Source organism: Augochlora pura, chromosome 10, assembly GCF_028453695.1.
Source record: "Augochlora pura isolate Apur16 chromosome 10, APUR_v2.2.1, whole genome shotgun sequence".
NCBI lineage: Eukaryota > Metazoa > Arthropoda > Insecta > Hymenoptera > Halictidae > Augochlora > Augochlora pura.
Genome location: NC_135781.1, coordinates 1,780,047 through 1,804,948, shown reverse-complemented (window position 1 = coordinate 1,804,948; position 24,902 = coordinate 1,780,047). Strand labels below are relative to the sequence as shown.

At 39.0% G+C, this 24,902-nt stretch overlaps 1 protein-coding gene across 1 annotated transcript in view; it reads right to left on the bottom strand.

Annotated features, from left to right (window-relative positions):
• Positions 1 to 24,902, bottom strand: part of Nachralpha6 (nicotinic acetylcholine receptor alpha6) — a 332,523-nt gene that overhangs the window by 45,403 nt on the left and 262,218 nt on the right. Inside the window, exon 9 of the mRNA XM_078191877.1 lies at positions 12,127 to 12,213. Coding sequence (XP_078048003.1) covers positions 12,127 to 12,213 — 87 coding nt within the window. The remainder of the gene's footprint in view (positions 1 to 12,126; positions 12,214 to 24,902) is intronic.

Here is a 24,902-nt window from a genome sequence, read left to right as displayed (position 1 = left end):
TCGACGCTGATGGACGTCCGTCCGTCAGGCGTTCTCTTTGTGTTTTGCATCTCACGGCGAGCACTCTAATTACACACTGTTCAAAACGGTATAATCGGATTATCGGCGCCGGAAGAAGACACGTGATCGTTGCTGAAGCAGCGATAGAAGTCGATTGGAGGTTTAATGTTCGGCGACGGCCATTTTGAAAGGGCTGCGAACTCCATTTGGCGAAGCCTTTGAGGTAATTTTAGGTTAGGAATTGGCAATTTTTGTCAATTTTTGATATATGTGAATCGCCAATTTTTATCAATTTTCAATGTTTATATGTCGTTAATTTTTGTCAATTTTCAATATTTGTAAATCGTCAATTTTTGTGAATTTTCAATATTTATAAGTCGTTAACTTTTGTCAATTTTCAATATCTGTATATCGTCAATTTTTGTGAATTTTCAATATTTATAAATTGTAAACTTTTATCAATTTTCAATATTTGTAAGTCATCAACTATAGTCAGGATTTAGACCATGAACAAATTCTTTATTTTATTTAATTGTTTACGTTTCCTGAAATAAAATCTCCTTTCAAAGTAAGTAAAGGGTTAAACACTCATTACATAAAAATGAAAATTAATTTCCAAATGAAACAAATTTCCAAATACTTTCAACAATAACTGTAAAAGTTCATTTAACATTTCTTCCAATTTTAACAGTGCTCCCAATTGTTAACCAATATCTCTTATAAAGCAATAAATAATTGTTTATATGAGATATTGGCAATAGATAATTGTTGCAATAAAGCAATAAATAATTGTTGCAATGCCTCGACGACGATGCTCTAATTAACGCTGTATTGTATAATTCCGGATAAATGCGATTATCAGAGAAAGAACGTCTCGAAACGGTAAAAATTGTGTTCGTCCTCGGCGGCGGTTAGGTAAACCTTTGTGTGCGTGTGTAGGTATATGTAGGCAGAGGTATATGCGATCTTGTGTTTTCTCGCAAAACGTGTTCGTACATCACAGCGACATCATATTGCTCCACACAAATATAACAATACGAAGCGAAACGAACGAAACAACAGCGCATATGTGAGTGTATATATTGTGCAGAACAATCTAATACAAAGGAAACGAATATTTACGCAATTCGAAGAGAGAGAGAGAGAGAGAGAGAGAGAGAGAATATAGAGAGAAGACAGAGAGAAGAGAAAGTGAGACATAATATATGGGCAGAAAAGAGAGAGAGAGAATACATAGGCAGGAGAGAAAGAGAGAGAGAGAGGGAGAGAGGGGGGAGAGAGAGAGAGGCATCGAGAGTGATAAAGTGATTGAGAAAGAGAATGAGAGAGAGAGAGAGAGGGAGAGAGGGAGAGAGACATTAAGAGTGATAAAAACTGATTGAGAGAGAGAATGACAGAAACCGAGGGAGAGAGAGAGAGACATACACTCAAGAGAGAGAGAGAGAGAGAGGGAGAGAGGGAGAGAATATATAGAGAGAAGAGAGAAAGGGAGATGGAGAATATATAGAGAAGAGAGAAAGGGAGATGGAGAATATATAGAGAAGAGAGAAAGGGAGATGGAGAATATATAGAGAAGATAGAGGAAGGGAATATATAAAGAGAATTGTATATAAAGAGAGAAAATATGGAAAGAGGTACAAGATGAGGCGGAGGGTGAAAGGGAGAATAACGGAAAATCCAAAGGGAGGTGGACAGAGAGAAAGAGGTGGGATTAGTAGAAGCGACGGGCGTATCATTTTTCGCGAAGTTCTCAAGAAAGAGGATAGGTATAAATAAGTCGGCGTAGCAAGGAAGAATGCGTCGTTTGTCACTGGGTTTATAAGCCTGGATTCGTCCTCGTTCGAGCTGCATTTATTCTCGTTCTGCTCTGTATTCGCAAGAGACTTTCTCGCGGAAAAACGTCGTGGCGACACCGAATTTTTTGCGGAGGCGAGTCTTTCTAATCTCGTTAGTCGCGACCAGAGAATATTTTGATTCGACAATGTCGACTTCAGCGAGGATGATTTTATTGATGAGAGGGGAATGATTATTTTAAATGTGGAATTCGAACGAAGAGGTTCTCGAATTATTTGTTTAAAGGAATAATGAATTATTTGAATAAGTGGGTTGGAACAATTTAGATATATAATTTATATTTATATTTGTTTTCATGGATGAGAATAATTGATATAAATAAGAGACGATACTATAACATAATTTTAATATAAAATAAATCAAGACGATTGTTCGCGACCAAGCACAATCGAAATGTTAATTAAATTATTATCGCGGCGATCTTCGTTTACGATAAAGTCCGCGATTTGTAATTCATCGAGCACGCGCGAATTAATCTATCGATTATTCCTGGTTAGATGACATTAATATTAATGAAACATTATCAACGGTCTATTAATATTGCTATAATGTAACGAGATACAAATTTATACAGTGTTTATAAAAATTTTTTAAAAATCATTGAAAAATGTCGAAACTGAAGTATGAAACACTGTTTCAAGTAGAATAGTCGATATTAGTCAGACACGTCACATAACCTCTTACAATTCAAAGCGTTAAATAAATTCTCGAAATATACTTTATTATATTATAGATCTTGTGAGTACTAACAAAGCCTTTTACAATAAATAATCTCTAATTAAAAGACTAAGTTTTTGAAATAATAATATAATAATATAATAAAATAAGTTTAATTTAATTAAGTTTGATAATTATATCACGCGCAGCCTGAAACGCTAACACATTAACAAATAACTACACCCTACCAAATAACAAAACTTAATTAATGACATTATTAAACAACGAAAATCTGTATTTACTTATTTATCACTCCCTCGCGTTTATTATTCCATAAACAATAAAACAGAAAATAATATTAATTACCTAAAAACACACCCCTGCTCAATGCATCATTATTCTCTCACCATAAACAAAAACCCGCCGACAAATAAACATCATTAAATCACCATTAAAACGATTCCAATAAAATTCCATTTAACAATTTAAATAAAAATAACTACCGCGGAGCTAATAAACATTAAATAAAAATCGCGAGCAAAACGGCATCATTCGAAATGCCCCTCGCGTGGTCACACCATGACCACCATAAATAAACCGGGACCGCCCCGAGTTTGTACGAACAAAACGTTCCGATTGGCCGAGCAATTGATTCCCGGATACCAGCGGCGTAGGATCAAGAAATTCGAAAAACCGGCGAGTATGCCGTCGGCGTTTACGATCGCGTTAACGAGCTCGCGCTACGTTTTCGTACGGCGGGATGGTGGGGGAAGGGATGTGTTCGGGGCGCGTGCGAAATACGAATGCCACGGTGTGTGATACAAAGGCAGGAAGTGGTGGGGGGAAGAGAGGGTGGTGCACGTGAAAACGAGCGTCGAGTGTTCTTAGGCGTGAACCGAGGCGAAAACCTGTCGAACGTGACTGGTAACCGAACAATGCCGCGTGCCGTCGCCGCGACGGTATTTTCTTCGTTCTCATCCTCCGTTGAGCTTTCCGATCGTCGACCCTTGTATTTATTATCTTCGAATATAGCGTGTACTTAGGTGCGATCACTACGCCGCGATCAAAAATAGCGTTTTGTTAAAATAAGGGTTGCAACGCTTTGCTCGCGAAAATTGATTGACAATATTATAATTAATAATACAAAGGTTATGTTATAATATATGTGATATGCGATTCTCGCGAAGCGATATTTTAATTCGCTGATTGCACAGTCATCGCCGAATGAAAAAGACAACGCGCGGCGGTACGAGATTTTTGCGCCGATTAATCCGATTGTCTCGGATACGCGCGCACGCGAAAATTGCGAAAGTCCTTTGTTCGTTAATGCGCCGATATCGAGAGAGATCGGAAATTGTATTGAAATATTCTCAGAAGATATTGGGAATTATGATATGGTAATTGATTGCATAGAATGATGCACTCGCTTCTTCTGTAATTCTTTTTTGCAATATTGTATTTTGCAATCTCTTATATTCTGTAATATCGTATTCTGCAATATCGTATATTATTTATATAATTATGTAATAAAATCCTGACGGAGAATCCTTCGAGCGTGTGTCCTAAAATAATAATAATCCTCAAAACATTAATCAATGTTGGTTTGTAAGTGCAGAATATTTTATAGAGTACTCGAAAGGATAGCTGAGATGATTTATTTATATATTTTTATTTATATATTTATAGATTTATGTATTTTTATATTTATTTATTTGCATATTCCCATATTTACATATCTATTCATTTAAACATTCATTTATTAATACCCTTACATATTGACATACCTATTCACATTAATTTATCTAACTATTTATCATCTATATACCAGAAGAAATATTCATTAGTTAAAAAAATGACAAATAATAATAAAAAAACATTGAGCTCTAAAATGACCTAATCAAGAAATGACCTACAAAATCAAAGTAAAAAATATTAATAAAAAAAAGAACAAAATACCCTTAAATTAATGTGATTAATTATTAGTTATTAATGATTAATAATTGTTAATAATTATTAATAGTCTCTGCCGACCATTATAAAGATCGAATCTCTATTATTATACCAAAGATTATAGTCGATACACTTCGATAGGACAAGCAAAGTGTCCGGTCGAATTCGTCGACAAAGCGGACGATGGCCCTCGCCGCGAATTGTCGCTGAAGGGAGCTCGAAATGAGAAGGGATCGGCCACCGACGGAAAGTGTCGTCTCGGTCCGCGTTTCGCGGCGAGTGGCGCGGCCTGCCCTCTCCCTCTTTTTTTTCGATATAATTGAAGCTGTTCAGGAGTCCGCGCTTTTAAACTCCGCACGCGAATACAAAAGGCCGGGATAATTAAAGTACTCGTCGCCGAGCAGCAACGACAAGATTCGCGAGGAAACAGATGGCGCGGCGCTGTGCTCTTTTTCTTTAAAGAGAAGGAAAGAAAGGAAGAGGGAGGGAATACTAATTGATAAAGACTCCCGAGAACAGCAACGAAGAACTAAACAATTTTTATTGCCACAAATGCGAGTAATTTTTGACATTATTGCAGATCGCAGTTTTTTAAATATTAATTAATGATTTATTGGTAGATATAATTTTGACTTTTCATTTTTTAAACATTGACCAACGATTTACCATTAGTCAACGAAACTTAATAAAGAAATAATAGAAAAGGTAATAAATCAAAACAATAAAAATTATTATTTCACAATAAAAAATCAGTGAGAAATTTGCTCTAAAATTAGAAAGAATTTGCTGAGAGCATTTCCCAGGTCGGCCATATTGGAATCGCTATATTCCCTCTCACGATGAGGTAGAAAACCGGAGCAGCGACGCGTCGCCCGGTACTTTAATGAAAAAATAATTATAACATTCAGCCCCGACTGTGACACGGGGACTTGTTTAATGAAAGAAAAATGTGTACGTGTCCTCCTCGCAGAGGCGCGGCGCGGCTCGCTGGCTGGCTGGCTGTGCGCGGCTGCCCGTGTATTGAAATATTCGAGCGAAAATATTCCGCTTTCAGCCGGAAATTCGAAAGGTGAAACGCGAGCCACCCTCCATCGCCCGAATGAATATTATATTTCGTATTTAAAAAGAGGCGAAATTATTTAGTCAGGTTATGTCGAATACGGAATATCGGAATCCTTTTCTTTTAATGACCGATGGGGGATATCGATTATTAGCTTATTTCGGTGTATGTTACTATTGGTTCATAAACACTAACTATAGCAAATATAGCGAAATTCAGCGTTCAAAATAAAATCTAATTTTATTTATTTATTTTATACGACTAACTATCGATTATCTGCTTATTTCGCTGTACGTTACTATTGGTTAATATACACTAACTATAGCAAATATAACGAAATTCAACGCGTCGGTTGAAAATAAAGTCTATTTTATTTATTTTACTATATATGACTAGATATCGATACGTTTATTTTGCTGTATGTTACTATTTGTTCATAGACACTAACTATAGCAAAAAAAACACTAAAAAAAATAAATAAATACGTAAAAAACCAATAAATAAAAATTCTATCTTCCTTCCAGAAAAATTAATAAAAATTAAACAATATTACTATCAACTTAACCCTTGACATAACCTATAACCCATAACTGTAAAATAAATCGTAGTTCAAAGGGTTGAAATGATTTCGGCCGTCTGTTACATAGTTTAAGAGGTTCAATTCGGGGGTGAAGAGTGAGAGAGAGAGAGAGAGAGGAAGGGTGGTGGGGGAGAGTAGAGTAAATACATTTAAGGTCACTTAGCACAGTACACGTTCCCGGCGCTAAGTACGATAATTAAGTGAACGTATCTCGCGACGCGTCGCTTTGTACACCTTTCGAACTTCTCTGAAAAGCTGCATGGTCCGACTACTACGTCAATTAAAGAGCACTTTGTAACAGGGGCGGGCGCGGACGATTTTCCAACGGAAACTGTGCCAACTACGTCCGGAGACGCGGTACCGCGGAGACGACGGAACGGCGCCGAGAAGACGATCGTCTTCTACTCGAAGACTTCGACTGTTTTCTCTTTTTACACGATATTTTTCAAGATATCTCGACGTTGATAAAATACAAAATATAGCCGAAGCAAACGTATCGAGTCGTCTATATGTATAGGAAGTGGCCTAAGTGCACTTATACTTTGAATAATAACTGTGACATTTAAGGGTTCGTGTCTCAGTGCAATTAAAAATATAAATAAATAAAATAAAAAATATACCAATCAACTATACTGCTTAAATGCATTAAAATAATAATATATAGATAATTAAAATAATACGAACAAAATAATTAAAATAATACGTAGAAAAATACGTGGAAAATTATTTCAATTGGATAATTGGAAAATTGAAAGATTTTATAAAAAAGGTCACTATTTCATATCGAATTCGAAAATTAGTTTAAAATTCGCGTTTTGTTATCTGGTGAAGGTGTTTTTCGCGGTCGTTTGTGATTTGTTTTCTGTTATTTCTCGTTTCGATCTACACGCGTGCCCCGGCAACGGGAAAGTGTGAATTGGAGCACTTCGGAAACATAGTAATTAGAATGGTAAACATTCAGGCCGTTTGATTACATGAGTAATCATCGCGAGCATACGCGCGCGAAACGTTAATGCGGTTCCACGGGCTTTAATACGCGTCGCTGTGGGACTGGGACGCACGCACGGTATAATTTATCCGAGTGCGTCACTGCGAACGATTCCGCCCCGGTGTCGTTGTAATGTTAATAAACAAATTCCGCGTTTTATTCGGGGAGAATTGAAGCGATGCTTAATTCGGCGCGATTGTACGAATTTTGAATCAACGAAAGCAATTTTATCAGAATTCGTTGGTCGATCACTTTGCGAAAAATTATTGTAGGGGGATGATTCTTTTTTTAAATTAAAGCTTGGAACTTCTACTTTGTAACGATATTTATTAATTTTATTTTTGATGCGGTCGCATTGTTGTTACTTTTTAAATTCGACGCCGTGTTTATAGTATTGAAAATTTCGATTTTTGCTAAGTTTGACGAAATGTACGAACTTTGTAAAATTTTTTTAAGAGATGCCGTTTGCACTGTAACAAAGTTCGATTCTTCCTCTTTAATTTGGCGGAAGAGAGACTCGGCTGCGATTTTTTCTCGCAAAGTTACAGCAATTCAAAGTCACCCCTGTATTCTGTCCATAATTCTGCGATAAATCATTGTCGAATGCAAGGGTTACTTTGACGTGCGATAACTTCGCGAAAAGAAATCGCAGCCGAGATTTCTTTACTAGAAATTCAAGGGGAATGATTGAATTTTTTTACAGTGCAAACGGCATCTCTTAAAAACATCTCTCGATAGCTCCTTAATTAATTTCGCGACGCGCTCCAATATCGCAAACCTCGTCCATTAAAAGAAATCGACGTCCACCCCTTCAGTACCCGCCGCGCTACAATGGCGTAGACAAGCCGGGGGCAAGTCAGAGCAATACGCGTAGGAACGGCGAGGTGACGGCAACGCCGCGCCGTCGAGACAAAGGCGTCGGCGACAACGAATTCATAACGACGACCGAACCGTGTCAATTTACTTCGATCGCCGATAAAAACCGACGTCTGGGCGAATGAAACGCGGCAGAAGGTAGGGGGGGGTGTAGAGGTAGGAGGTGACGGCGCCCGAGAATTGGCAGCTGTCCGGCGCACTATATTTGCTAAATACTTGCGAAAAAGGCGCGCGGGATCGTTTCCGGTTGTCTTGGCACGGTTGTCAATTCTCGAGTGCCGTTGCAAGGAGTTCGTTCGAACGGACGCGAGGAATGATTTTCGGAGATAAACGCGATTTATAAGACGATTGGAATTGTTTGTGGGGACAGGCGGAAGGATTGATTGGACGGTGATTGTTGTATTAATTAATTTTTGGCGTTAATATTGATATTTGAATCGTTGCAGATTTTGATGTAATTTTTCATTCTGCGTTAGCGAGAGCTGTTTAGGCCAAATTTGACTGACAACAACTCCGCGAGAAATCATCATAAAAGGATGATTTTTTTCTTGAATTAAAGCTTGAAGTCTCTACTTTAAGACGCTGTTTTTGGATTTTAAATTTGATGCACTGACGCCATTGTAGCTCCGGAAATGCGACGCCATGTTTGTCCGATCGAAAACTTCGATTTCTGCAAAGTTTGAGAAAATGCACGGACTTCGCAAAATTTTTTTTGAAGATGCCGTTTACGGTAGAATAAAATTCGATCTTCTATCTTTGGTTTGAAGCAAGAGAAACACAGCTGCGATTTTTTTTCGCGAAGTTACAGCTGTTCAAAGTCAGCGCTGCAATTCTGTCGATAAATACCGAATAAATCGTCCTAGAATGCAGGGGTTACTTTGAAGTGCCGTAACTTTGCAAGAAAAAATCGCAGTCCAATTTTTTTTACCTCAAATTAAAGGTAAAAGATCGAACTTTATCCCAGTGTAAGTGGCATTTTCGAAAAAAATTTTGCAAAGTCTGTGCATTTCGTCAAAGTCGACAATTTTTTGTTCCGCAAACGAAAATTCTCTTTTCGTCGATTTAACCGCGCGTCAGCATACCGAGTAAAAATTTATAAAAATCGCGCGCGCGGTGTTCGCGACGCCCTCCTAAAATCTAACGTGATCCTTTTTACATGATAATGGACAGGGGACACTTTGAGAATATGATGGCGGCCGATAGCGGGGGTCCGGAGAACGGCGGGGATAGACGAACGATCAAAGTTTGCTAGCGGCGGGGAGGGGGGGAGGGGGATATCCTTTTGCATTTAAACCACCCTATAAGTGAACCATGGCCGCAGCTTTTAAGTAAGGTTCCATGTATTTGCATGTTAATTGAGACCCAGTTCCTTTGCTTCGCTTGTAAGGGCGTCGCTAGCGCGCGCGCGCGCGCACCAATTTGCAATGAAAGGGAGAAAAGAATAATTTGAAGGAAGACGACATTTTCCCTGCGTGTGTCGTTTAACCTCTCGGCTAGCGATTTATTCCCAAAAGAGACGCCTGCGCGCAGACAATTTTACAATATTTTTATTTAATTTGTTTACAAAAAATTCGAAAGCTATTTAATTTATATTATAGAGTTGATTTTTGAGGCAATGTTAATATGGTAAATTAATGTTAAGAAATAATGCTAGGAAAGTTAAGATTGACGAATATACTTTTTTGAGTTAGGTTTCAATTTATAAATAAACAAAATTGAAATTATTGGGTATAATATTTAGAAATTATTTGAATATAGGATTTGAAGATGTAAATATAATGTAACATACTACACTATAGAGTATGTAGTATACTATACTATATAACATACTACAGTGTAATATAGTCTCAGAAAACCTTAAACACATTATTCATTAAAATTTTCAATCGAGGCTAAAATTTTAATATCTATTACAATATTTATTTAAATCTCAATCGTGGCTAAAATTAATTTTCTATGACAATATTTATTTAAATTTCAATCGAGATTAAAACTTCAGTTTCAATTACATTTATTTAAATCTCAATCAAGATTAACATTGATCTTTCTATTACAACATTCATTCAATTTTCAATCAAGATTAATATTTCAGTTTCTATCACAATATTTATTTAAATTTCGATCGAAGGTTAAAACGAAACTTTTCCTCCAACTTTAACCATACATTCAAATTGTTATTCAAACATCAATTTAAATCCCAATCTACACATTCCACCGAAAGTTTTTAATTTAAATTTCAATCGAACTTTTTCATTTAAGTTCTTTTCGTTTCAGTTTTAATCGAAGTTCTACGAGCAGCAAATTTGTCACCGGCGAAAGAATGAAAGAAAGAATTGTTCGCGCGGAGGCTCGTCGCGCGACGGAAACGAAACCGATCGGGTGGTGGGGGGGCTCTGTCGCTGCCGCCTCGGATTTGTACGGGCACGCGGGTAAGGAGGAAAACGAGCGGATAAAGCCCAGGTGTGTACGAGCGTGCCCGGTATACTGGATTTCCGATGTCGCGCGCGAGCGCGCGCGAAAGGTGACACCGGCCTGTCTCTCTCTCGTTGTCGGGCCACGGACGAACTTATTCAATTAAATCCTAAGGCAAGTTGGGGCGCCCCGAAGTTTTCGAACTTGCTGGTTTGCCGAACGAAAGTCGTGTTACGGAAACTTACGGAAAGGGAATTCACGGCGAGGACGACACAATGTTCGTTCGTTTGTTTGTTCCGAGCCGAAAATGGCGAGACCCGTGCGCGCGCGCGCGGCGTTGCCGTGAATTTTTCAGGCGTCGCGGCCGAAAAGTCGTTGTCTCGGATCGAGAAGCGTCGTCGTCGAAAAAGTTTTTATGCGGGACGGTGCTTTTGCGATTTTACAGGCTTTTTTGGGAAATTTTATTTTTATGTTTTTGGTATATTGTGTTGTATTTTAGTACACTGTGTTATATTGTGGTATAGTGTATTAAGTTATATTGTATTACACTATATTATGTTGTATTGTATTATACTATATTATGTTGTATTATATTATATTTTGCTATATTATGTTGTATTAGATTATATTTTACATAAAAATTTGTCCCATATTTCTTAAATAAAAAAAAAATTATTATTATTATGTTCTCAATTTTCTAATATTTATTCAATTAACGAAATTTTTCTTCTGCACGTACATAACCTATGAGCTTGAGGAAACATAATACGATTAAAAGCATCACAATTAGAATGTTTAATTAATAATTAGAATGAGTTTTATGGGGTTTTCTCGATATAATAACGAGTGCAGCATTCCATTAAAATTACCAGAGTCGCTGCGTTGCATTGTGAAACAATGTCTCGCGAAAAGAAAGAAAGAGGTGCGGGGGAAAGTGGTGGAGGGTGGAGGGGATGAAAAGGAAAATGGTTGAGCAGCAATTCCTGCTCGCCGAATGAAAATCCACCCATTCGATCAGAATAATCCAACACAGCAAACACCGACATCGCACGCAAAACGGTACAAGCCAAAAGAAAAAAGAAAATCAATCAGCGAACAGAGAAAAGGAAAGAATTGACGGGGTTTTGCGGTAATTTAGCAACCAGCTCCATTCCGCGGAAAAATAAGCCGGGAAAATTATTTGAGACTTGAAGTTAAAATGGCTTCGAGCGCGAAGGGTTAACGATCCAAGCGTCTCGCTTCAACTCGAGCTTCGAGAAGCGGCGTAGAGTTGGCGCGACGGTCGCTCTCGCGCAACAATGTCCGCGAATCGGCAACACTGGATCGACACTAGCGACACTCGATCGTGACGTGGTCTAGTACAATTGGTCGATCGGATCACGTGGTATAGAACGATTGGTCAACCAGACCACGTGGTATAGAACGATTGGTCGACCGGACCACGTGGTCTAGAACGATTGGTCGACCGGACCACGTGGTACAGAACGATTGGTCGACGGGACCACGTGGTACAGAAAAATCCCGATTCGAAGGCAACGACACAGAAAAAGATTCAGAAATGAGACAAGGAGTGGGGGGAAAGAAGACGACCAATGAGAAAAGCGAAAAGAAAAAGAAGAAGAAGAAGAAGTAGAAGAAAGAAGAATTAGAAGAAGAAGAAGCGTTTTCCCAACCACATTAGAAACTCACACCAAGGCGCGCGCACACATACGTTTGTCATATAATATAGCTAGCAGAAACACAATGTACCTAACAGGGGTATCGCGTCGGAGACCTGTGGCAGGGTCTCGGCGACGAGATTCAGGAACACCGTCAGCGATAACAAGATGGTCACTCCTGAAACAGTCGTAGCCCAGCGTGCTCAATGATCATCCACAATTCCGTGTACGCGTTTCTTTTACCGGTACAAGCAAGTATAATGCAAGCCGACGACGCGACCGTGCTCTCTCTCGCCCATATACTATATACATATATCGGCGCGCGGAGCGTCGTCCCTCGACTATTCCTGCTGGGGGATCCGTCCCAGACGGCTGACAAATCCGGGGATCAAGACCGCTAGCTAGGCCAATCACCCCGACGTATTTTTTTTCAAACAGCCGCCCGATTAGGTAAACGATTGGGGAATTAGGGGAGCGGGCGGTTCTCTCTGTCGAGCGAGTGTTTCGTTCACTCGAGAGAGAGAGAGAGAGAGAGAGAGAGAGAGAGAGAGAGAGAGAGAGAGAAAGAAAGAGAGAGAAAGAGAGAGAGAGAAAGAGAGAGAGTGATGGATATATATATACAAATATATAATATATATACCTCTCTGTATATATATATCAATCTCTCTCTCTCTCTCTCTCTCTCTCTTTCTCTCTTTCTGATATAGAGAGATGGATATATATATATATAAAGAGAGAGAGAGAGAGAGAGAGGTGGATATAGAGACAGTGAGAGTATGAGAGAGCAAGAGAGAAACGAAGAGAGACAAAGAGAGAAAGAGGACACCATTGATCTTAAATGGGCAATTATATTGTACCATATAATTGCCCCTCCTGCGACAAGTAGAGTGTACATATATACTTTAGTATGTCGCTGGAGGGACAAGTAGAGTATACATATCCACTCTAGTATGTCGCAGGAGGGACAATTAGAGTGTACATATACTTATCCCTCCTGCGACAATTAGAGTGTACATATACTTGTCCCTCCTGCGACAATTAAAGTGTACATATACTTGTTCCTCCTACGACAATTAGAGTGTACATGTACTTGTCACAGGTGGAGCAATTAGAGTGTAGATCACTTGTATCAGGTGGGACAATTAGAGTGTAGATATACATTCTAGTATGTTGCAGGAGGGACAATTAGAGTGTACATATACTTGTCCCTCCTGCGACAATTAGAGTGTACATACACTTGTCGCAGGATTGACAATTAGAGTATACCTGCATTCATTTAGACTTTTACAGAGATTGTTTCTGGGAGAATTGACCCTGTCCACACAGACGAATTCTCCACTTTTGATCGACAAAAAGTGAACGTCCTGATGAACGCTGATTCGAGTCATTACTCTGCTTGAGGATCGGCGACGTTGAACAGAGATCATTGCGACATCGACACTCTCTCTTATTGCAAAGCTTCCTACGAACGACACCTTTCTGAAATGTCCCGTAACCACCTGTTTTAAGACGATTGGAAGAGCTTCGATGAGACTTGGACACCTTAATCTGTCACCAGGGGAAGAGGCGTGGAGATTTTTAGATGATTTTGGAAAGTATGTTGACCCACGTGGAATTGTTGAGCGATTAATTAAATGAACGAATTCTTCCTTGGAAATTTTCGAATTTGTTGTATGAAGAATCGTTTGTTCGAAGAATGTTTGTTCAAAAAATTGTTGTTCGACGCAGCTGTGGAAAATCGACGGACATCGAGGTCGGATGTTGATTGCGTCACTCTCTGTACCTATTGCAACATTAATTGAAAATCTCGACGATGATTTAAAATCAGATGTTGATCACGTGATCTCCTGTACCTGTACATCAACATCTATAGCATTGTTAGGATTTAAAAATGAATGTTAATTATACAGTTCTGTATAATTGCGTAAAATTAATAATCTTTTGGTTATTGACACTTTACTGACCGATCATTTATAATATCGATATTTAACAATATCTATTTTAGTTGTCATTTATTTTATTTATATCCCGATAGAAATTTAATATTTAAAAAATTATATAATAATGTAGGAGCTTGTGACAGATAAAATAATTAGCGGTCGGTAAAGTGTTAATTGTATAATTGTTCACACTTAAATAATATACAGTAAAGAGAAAAAAATTATGTGCTTCCCACACCGTACGAAAAAACGACGATATTGATGCTGGTCATGTTGTAATTATTATAAATAATTGTTATACCCTCCCACTTCAAACATAATATTCTAAATCGCATAAATAACTACACTATGAAGTTCTTCGTAGTGTTCGACAACAGAAGATAGGGTTAACAGTGTCTAAAATTCCATTTCTAGATCACTTTTCTAATTGTTTATTAATGTTGAATTGAAAAAACTTTGAGTCATGTGTCGCCATGTTTTTTTTAATAGTAGGAGAATGTTATGTTTTCTATGAATTACACAAAAATTAACAGAGATATGGTAAGCATATTTCGTTGCTCTTTGTATTATTTACAACTTATTAATAATATTGTTATTAATTAGTAACAGACGTTCGTTAATGCGACAAGTGAAAATTGATTTTATCTTTCAGCACTGTTATTAATGTATTATGTAACAATATTTTATTATGCAGTAAACTTATATTGTTCAGTCTTGTTATTAACACCTAATTAATATTTAATGCACGCGGCAAAAATCTTCACCAATTTTTGACACTTTATTCTGCAACGTAATAGCGACGATCTTTTCGCAGCTAACGAATTCGCGTTTCTTTCAGCGAAAGATTTTTCAGCGCGGATTTTTCAAAGCTGGGGGTTCATTACGGAATGTTGTTCGAATTTATAGCGCCCGGTCCGGAGAATGTCCGGCGGATAGAGAAAAGGTTGTTTGCCGAAAGGCCCGGGTGGAATTTATCAGCGTAATTTACGCCCCGCGCATAGATCACCGGCCGGGAACTGGAGGAATCCCTCCCTTCATTTTTCTTTCCGCGCTGCTTCATTCCCCCAAGATCCAGATACGACGTCCGCAGCGACATTACCGCCCCCCTTCCCACACGTTTTATAGACTTCATAGACACCGCGGCGCTGTAACGCGCGGGAGTGAATAATGAACGGCGGAGTTATTCGTCTCGCCGTGAAACGAGCTATAGTTTGGTCACGAAAAGAAATCGCCGGAAAACCGCGTTTAAGAATTTTCAGAGTTTTTTGAAAGTTTTCTATTGATTAGGGTGTACCATAAGTTTTCTCCGATCTCTGTACCGAGATCATCAAAATCATAAAAATGCACCGAGATCATCAAGATCATCAAGATCATCAAACCGCGTTCGAATAAAACCAAAACGGCCACCCGGTATATCCTCGCGTCACGGTTAAACGAGCGCAAAAGTTTCGCCGAGTTTTCGGTACGTCTTCTCCGCTTCGGTCGACTGGGAACGAAGAAAGCAGCTGTTACGGGGACCTCGAGATAAGGATACGCTATAGTATATGTAGATGTATAGAGGGGCCGCGGGAAATCGTCGAAAGTTTCGTCGCGAAAATGACGAACGCGGAAGATCAAGCGAAAGGAAAAATATTTTTCCTCGTAAACTTGATAACGCCAGACACACGTGGCCCTGGCAGCGGGAAAAATCTCGCTGATGCATCTCTCAAAAGTTCTTGCAACTTTTACGACGACACCCCGTATCAGTTCCATTATCCAAGAGAATCGCAACGTCGTAATTGTCGGGCAAGCATTTTTATTGCAAAATAAAAAAAAATTGCGATATTTGAGGTGCGCTAATTTAGATGTTAATTACATATATATTTGACTGTTAATTGTTGTTAGCAATTGGGAACTAAATAGCGCTGTTTATAGTTTATTCAATCGCTTTGGTAGATTAAAAATAAGACGGTGATATTTATTTTTTGTAATTCTCTTTTTTATCTTAAACTGCAATCACGTAATTTTGTTATAAATGCATAAAATGTGCGATTTTTGCAATTATGTTTTATTAAGAAAAGTTTCCATTAATTTCAATTACAAATTAACCTCAAAACTTTCTAAACCTAACTATAGTTAGGTATATATAGGAATAGCTAATATAGTAATTAATTTTGGCACGATCGCTGTTAGAGTTCCGCTTGAAATGGAAACGCTGAGCAGGCCGCGCGATGAAATTATTGCCATTTTTCCGCGGATTTTTAAGTACGTCGCGTCTGATCGGCAACGCGCCAGAATCGAAACGGCTCCGCGCGCGCGTCAGCGAGCCGACTACCCCAGAAACAGGCACCGCGAATTTCGGAAAACCGCAGAGGCCCGGCGCAGCAAGAGCCCATTGGAAACTATTTCCCCGATATAATTTAACTAACCGCTGTTTTGCGTTACAATTCAGCCAATGCAGCTAAATAAATGGCTGTCAATGGCTCCGTCCGACCGGCTCCTAAAATCATTTTAATTTAATGTCACACCGGAACGAACGAAAGCTGGGCTTTGTCATAACCAATCTGTCGATTATTATTATTTGTTGTTATATTTTAAAGAAGAGATAAATAGAGACGAACGCGAAAATAATGCAAATTTTAGTTAAAAAATTAGCTTCGTTTGAAGATAATTTTTTGTAGTTTGATTTTCAATTTGACAATTTAATTATCAATTTCAGAATTTAATTTTCAATTTTAGAATTCAATTTTCAATTTTAGCAATGCAAGCCTGCAATGTCACGTTCTGGCGAAGCACTTCGAAATGGCGGGCAATTTTTCGAAAATGGCGACGCGCCCTGAAGAGTACTTTCTCGCGGCGATTGTGCCCCCGTAACATTCAATAACACGGAGAAAGGAGCCGGTCGGCGCTGTATACATATATGGAATAGAGGGTCTTCGGTGAAATGATGGGCCGGCCGCGATAGAAACGCTTTTAGACGTCGATGGAGCACAATTCAGAAATGATAGAGAGATGATCCCTTTCAACGCTAGCCTTCGGCCGCGAATGTACAGGGCTTTTCACAGTGGTCAGTCTAAAAAGACCTGTCGTAGACGTAAAAAGTCAGACTTGAACGAAATAATCTAACAACATCGATGAAACGGTGTTAAATATTAAATATTAAACATTAGTAAAATATATTAGATATTATCAAGTGTTTAAGCCTTTTTTAATATATTAAATATTAAATATTATATATTGCATACATTTTAAAATTGCAACAAATAGAAATCGACTAAAAACCATTTCGAAATAATATATCCACGTTTTTTAAATGTTCGTATTAAATGTTTTTAAATAGCGTTTGAATTTCAAAATCGTGCTCGTTTCTGTTTAAAATTCCACGGAAATTCGCAGTTCATTTATGGCATTTTAAACGGCGTCGGCGCCGCGCCGCGGCAAAGGAGTATGCTAATTAAAGAGTCCGCCGGCGCAATCGTTCCCGCGAATCTTTTAATTAAGACGGCCATGATATTTGTAATTACGGCCATCCCTCGATTTACGCGGCTCCTTTTTTTTCGGTAGCCGCGCTGGTTCACGCTTTACGAGGCAGATAATAACCCCTATTTTTTAACGCCGGCCTCATCTCACGCGGTCCGGGAAACGCGGTTTCCAAGGCGAGCCGCGAAATTACTATATGCCCGAATTTCTCGACTTTTCGCTTTTACTCGAAAACTGTTCTTCCTTTTTTCGAGGCTAATTTTTTGAGATTAACTTTTTGAGGTTAATTTTTCGAGGCTAACTCGGAAACTGTTCTTCGTTTTTTCGGAAACTTTGCGAGGAGCATTTTTCGAGGATAATTTTTTGAGGTTAATTTTTTGACGAGACATTTTTACACAATTTTTTAAAAATTACTAAAAATTGTTAAAAATTACTAAGAACTATAATAAATCATTAAATCATTAGAAACTGTCTTATAACACGCTATACCAATTTCATCCTCGCACGAGACTCGCCCGCGGGCGCAAAGGGTTGATTGTTATTTATCGCGTAGAAGATCGTACAATAAGGAGAAGATTTATCCTCTCGGCCGTAGGAGGGCTATTAACGAACCGTACGGTGCCTAAATGAATTCGTGGAGCTAAATAAAAGAGAGCGAGAGAGAGAGAGAGAGAGAGGGAGAGGGAGAGTCGATGGACGGAAAAGGAGCCGCGGCATTTCTTCGTGACAACATCTCCGACCCATGTCTCGCAAATGACTCCGGTGAAATTGAATGAACCGAGAGAAGTCTTTAGGAGCCTCGCCAGACCTCTCCTCCGGTTAACTGCTACCTTTTTAAAGCACCTAGACAAGTTCACCTGCCAGCGAAGAGATTCTTTAATAACTCAAGGAAAAAAAGCCTCCGCCGAACGGCTAAAAGCGTTTTCCGAAGCTTTCGCTCGAGATTTTTCATATCTTTATAAATGGGATACGCGTCTCGTACAGTCAAATCAAATTTCACTCTACCACTTCGCCGAAACTCAACAAAAACCGAAACTTTCAAAATAACAAACACAATATCTAAAATTCTAATTTCAACAAAGGAACAAAAATTGTTCCGCGCTTTAAATTCTCCGAAACAACGTACGAAACTCTGTATATTTGCATAAAGTTGGCTGGCGGTATACGTGGAAACGCTTCGAAAACAGGCGACGACGGAACCGCCGACTGAAATCATCCGTCGAAAATTCTATTCCTCGGGTTGCGCGCGGAAAGGGAAGGTTGAAAGTTCACGGTGCAGATTCCGCGTCCGCCCGCCGGAAGTATAAGCGGAACGGGGGAGGAAGAGGAGGGAAGTACCGGCGGAGCATTTTGATGGAAGAATTATGGAAAAACGGTGTACATATTCGGCGCGGTAACAAAAGTCCCGATAATCGACCGCCATAATTCACTGTTCGGCGCGGCGCAATCTTCTGCTCGCCGGCGGAAAGAAATATCGCCGGGACGAGATAAAACGGGACTACCGTCCCTTAACCCTTTACGCTCGTACTTCTACCTTTTAGTTACCGAAGATATTTATTTATCTCATTTCTTTTATCATCTCAGAGCATTTAATGATATCATTATTCTAATCCTGCGAGAACTTTAAAAATGTTTGCTCTTTATTATAAAATATATGCAGTTATTTAATCTTATTCCTTTTATTTTTAAGTAACGTTAGGACATGTTGTTGTGTTATATTAAATTTAATAAAGTGGTTGAATTGAGTTAAGTAATTTTAATTTGTATTTTTCAAGATTAACCTCTTCCTGTGCCATTTAGCTCGACGAAACTCGGGCCCGAGCGGTCCGCATCAACGCGCGCTAAACAGACCAGACTGATGTTTGTAAACAGTCGCAATACGATCCGAAATGTAGACGCCCGCAATGCCTGTGATATAGTCAATTTTACGCGATACTAAAATATCACGGCCTTCACTACACACTTTTGTACCTTGCATTTTGAAGGGGTTTCTTAAATTTTAATAATTGAACTGCTTCGTAACAGCAACGACAAGAATCGTGACCAACTGTTCCGAGGTACTGAGAGGAACTAACATTCAGTCACGAGCGTAACGGGCAAAAAAATCAGTTCGCGAGCTCGGCTTGTTATGTTTACGTTTGGCCCAAGTATGTGTTCGCAACTCAGGACTCGCGATGTTTACGTTTGGCCCAAGTATCTGTTCGCGAGTCTGATTCGCGATGTTTATGTTTGGCCCAAGTAACTGTTCGCGAGTCTAACTCGCGATATTCGTGTTTGGGCAAAAATCTTCATCGCGAGACTGACTCGCTAAAGTACGGGAAGGGGTTAACTTTGACGATATATTATATAGCGAGTTTGTTTTTGTAATACATAATTCGGCGGATAAACGTTTTAAAAAATAGTAATAAAAATACGGATAATAGTAGTAGTAATAGCAGAAGCAGTAATAATAATAATATTAATAACAACACTGCCGATAATATTAATATTAATAATAATAATAACTTTGAAAATATGCGCCTCCATAATACCCGCTCTAAGCCTCCATTTATCGTTAAACAAATTTATTTAAAATTTACATAAAATAACAGAGTGTCGCGCGATAACTAGAGAATATTTCTAACCCATTTGCAACATTAAAAATCATTTTTCCCAGCTGCGACAAACGCGAAGAAGCCGCGATCGCGTCTAACGACGAACCGTTTCCATATTTCCCGTGGAATTCGCTCGCGGCCGTTCCGGATTCGCCTAACTCGTGATCATTTCGGCGCATCCAGCGGACAGTCGGATCGTTTCGCCGCGGTAACAGTCGCCCGTGGACCGCAAATAACGTTCGCGGAATCGATTTTAATGGGCGCATAGACGTCTCCCGGTAATGCAGAAACGCGACGGTTCCGCGTGGAAAATCGTTTCGCTGCGGGCCGGGTCGGGCCGCGGGCCGATCAATCCCGGCGACGTGACCGGCTTCCGTTATCCTCGTTCCCGTGCCGTCGATCGATCTTCGACGTTCGCAGATCCCGCGTTCGACGGAGTTGCGTTTCTCGGCGACTCGTTTCTCGAGAATATTTCGAGTAGTCTTCGCGCTGCTAAAATAACAAATTACAAGCGAAAACGCAGTCAAAGACAGCAACAATTCTTACGATAATATAAAGAAAAGTCCAAAGAATTCCATTAAGATTTTCAAGATACGTTTCACCTATTTCGAGAGAAGTTAGTTCAAAGTTCGTCAAACGTATAGGTTAGGTTCTCCATGGATAACTTTGAAACAATAAAACAAGACCATACGATGGATAAATAAATTATATAAAAATTGAAATAACAACTGTTTAATACCCTCGATTTGACAACGTACTTATATTTAAATTTATTGCTATGAACTTTGCATAAATTAATATTAAAAAAGCGGCGATTTAACAGGCGAATTCTTGCGACAACGACTCCAACGAGACTGCTATCTTTGTTAACATAATTTTTAAATATTGGAGGTTACTTTCAATTTCTTATGCAAGTATAAAGATTCTAGATTACGATTATGTTATAGAAAGTCGTAAAAAGTTCTCGATTTTTGTTTTTTTTTTTTGTTATATCGCCGGAAGCGCTGAGTGCCGCGGCAGCGAAAGCGCGGCGTTCAGTTCGCTGGAATTTCAGCTGACAGACGGGTCGGGTGGCGTGTTCGATCCGGGAGCCACCGGGCAATGGTGAACGAGGAAACGAAGACAGACAGTGACGGAACGATGCCGCGAATATTTCGACTTAATGTCTCGTGACGCCCATCGGTTTTACGTCCCGCGGTCCGAGTCGATGCCAATCCTCTCCCGCTGCCCCGAAACCTGAAACGTCTCTCTCTCTCTCTCTTCGGGACCGTGTCTACCCGGAGCGTTTGTCCCGTTCACGTTAACGATGGATCGACACGTTAATCTGAGATCGACGGAACCCGGCGTGACGGGACGACCTGATTATTTAAATCACGATCAGCTGCAGCGATTTTAAGAAACTTTATTGCTCGACGAAATTATAGCGTGGAGCGATTTTTGATTGAAATTGGTCAAATTTGAGCGATCATAACTCTTTGAAAAATCATGGTAGGGTGATGAGTCTTGCTTTAAATTAAAGCTTGAAACCTCTACTTTAAGATACGCTATTTACATTTTAAGTTTCATGCACTTTCAGCTACTTTAACCCTTTAAGTACAAGACCATGTTCGCCGCATCGAAAATCGTGATTTTTACCAAGTTTGACGAAGTGTACAGGCTTTGTAAAATTTTTATCAGAGCCGCCGTTTGGCGTAGAATAAAGTTTGATCTTTCCTCTTTAATATAAAGAAAGAGAAAGTGGGCTGCGATTTTTTCCTGCAAAGTTACAGCACAATATGACGAACGCGACTCCAGATCTGACGAGACACAGTAACGAGATGGAATTAAATGTAAAAAATCTGTGAAATCGGGTCCGATAAAAATCGTTACTTTAAAATACTAAACACTGTATTAAAGTAGAAAGTTCAAGTTTTAGTTTAAAGAAAGAATCGTCGACCTACGATGATTTTTCACAGAGATATGATCGACCGCAGTGACTTTTTAGACTTTTTAAACAATTTATAAAAATTCTTCTGTATAATTATAATAATAATAATAATCAAGGTGGTGATATCTGACAATCCACCCTTTATAAAGTAATAATATATAAATTATTAAAAAGTCAAGTGCAAAGGATCGCAACACTATAATCAACGTCCTCATCCGTGGATCGCAATTACGTCCGCCAATTCGCCGAACTTCCGCCGTAAAAATCCAAAAACGGCTGACGGAGTTAAAGTAACTCGGTCCGTTGATCCCGATCGAGAACGTACGAGGGTCTCGTTGCAAAAAAGAGCGGCAACTTCGAAATCGTCGAAGTCGTCAAAATCGAATAACTTTCCGAGCCGCGCGCGGCCTCCGTCCAACTGTCTTCTTAGAAACAAACGAAGAAAGTTTCGCGCGAAATGGAACTTCCGACGTGGAAAAACAAAGTTGCCGATCTTTAAAATAACCCTCGAATTCGACGATGGCTTCGCCGCGATGACACCGGTAAGCGGAAACGGCTTCCCGCCGGCGGAAAACGCGCGACGTATTTCTTTCGACGCGCGCAACTTAATCGTTTCAATTTCGCGCGACCACTGCCGGCGATCCGTCGCCCGGCCGCGATTTCCTGATTGCGTTTAAACCGAGGATCGGGGGCGAGGGGGAGGGGGGAAGGTGGTGCCACGCCGGAAATCTAATTGCGTGTAATTTTAAGGCGGACGCGCGCGCGGTCTTCCGAATTGAATTACACCGCCGCGGACGTCGTTTCTCGCGATCCGTCTGTCGCCGGCGATCCTAACCTCTCCATTATCAACCTAGTCGTCGAATCAAACTATTAACGTCACAAGAACTTGCCATAATCGTGCTATACTTAATACATACGTGTTTGGTAATTTGTTGCAACGCTATTCACAAAATGACGGAATTTTTCTATATTATCTGTAGAAACGACATGGTCTGTATAAAAACAATGTAATGTTGTTAAAAATGTTATATTTTGCAGTCAGATTTTGGTAAATGATAGAAAACACATTTATCTTTGTATGTAAATTTTTAATTCGTTTATCTTTGCTTTTTGAAGTTAGGAAAAAAATTGTATCCGCAAAAAAATTTAATCGAAAGTAGAAACGAATTACTGAGAAGACAAAGTTGTTATTATCTTTGCGATAAAATAATATTTATTATTGCTAAAAATTATTATTTATTTACCGAAAATCTTCAAAAATATAAACGATAAATACAGTGTACAAAACCGACGATTTATTATATAATATAACCTAGTACCCAGAACATAACCTATAAAATAAAATAGAATACAAAATCACAAAAAAAATATTTTTCCATCGCCATTAAACAATAAATAATACAGCGGCGAGATCGCGAACTTCCACGAAGAAGCGCCGTTTTTAATGGCAACAATTCAGCGAGAGGATTCCAAGCGTTTATGTAAATGCCGAAAAAATTTATAATTTAAAAAGCGGCGAAAGATACGGAGTTCATAAATATTCTCAGCCCTTTCCACCCGTTACGATTTCTGCTTTAAACGGCGACGGCGGCGTTGGGATCGGAAGTACGATCGCGTTATAATCCGAAAAATTCTTCCATCCGAACTTTTTTATCGTCCTATTAATTTGGATAAGGGGCGGAGCTTCGCTCGCCGCGCCGTTTTTCTATTTTTTTTTTCTATCCGAGGTTCTTCGTCGCTACAGCTGACGCGGGGAATTTCAGAATTACATTTCGCTCGGCCGAAAAAAGAACCGAAAAAGAGATTCGCCCAAGAGACGCGTCCTATAATGCGTCGCGCAAGAAAATACTTCTCCCTTTCGCCGAGAATTTTATTAAATTCCGGATATTTAATTTTATATTTTGAATTTTGGTATATTTATTTTCGGATTGATATATTGATATATATGTTATCACCTATACAAACAAAAGGAAAGCGTTAAAACAGAAAATCTAGCTTCCATAAAGTTCATATATTATTTGCAATTAAAGCGTCGATGCGAAAGTTTCGGCGCTTGGAAAATTCACGGAATCGTCGATAGAAAATGACACCCACCCCCCCCCCCCCCCCACTCACCCCCCTCTTTGATAATTATTCATTATAATTTACGGTAGCTCGCGCCGAAATTACAACCGCGGCTCCTTCGTAATTGACGAAATTATGTAGACGCGGTTTTGCTCGCGCGTGTACTCCCGTTACTCGTTACTATGACACGCTGCCAGTTCAATAATCGTTTAATCGTAATCAGTGTCCTGTAATCAGATTACATTTCCGCCGAATACGGGTTCACCGACGGAAACTAACGTAAGCGGTTTACAAGATATTAATAGAGATCGCAGAATTCCCGTACAACCGAACCGCCAATTTCTCTCATTTAATTGGAAAAATCGTCGCGATTCGAGGTTCGCTGTTGAAATTTCGAACGCGTACGGGACAAGAATTACCGTGCACGTTGATGGTAACGTAATTAGCGGAAGTTCGAACAATTTTTGGGAAATTTGTATATTATATGATTTTTACTGAATTTATTTGTAATTTATATGTTTGGACGATTTATACGGAATTTATTTCTGTTCAATATGACCAAATAATTTATAGTAAATTTACTTTTAAACAGGTCCAAATAATTTATATTAAATTTCTTTGCAATTTAAAGAAGACCTAGTAATTTGTACCAAATTTATTTTAAGAAAAGACCAAATAATTTATACTAAATTTATTTGCATTTAAATAAAACCAAACAATTTATACTAAATTTATTTCCATTTAAACAAGACCGAATAGTTCACGCTAAATTTATTCACATTTAAATAACACCGGCATTATTAGCTCTCAACAACCGCAAATAATTTCTGCTAAATTCATTTTCACCGAACAAATCGAAATAATTGCCAGAAAATTGTCCAGA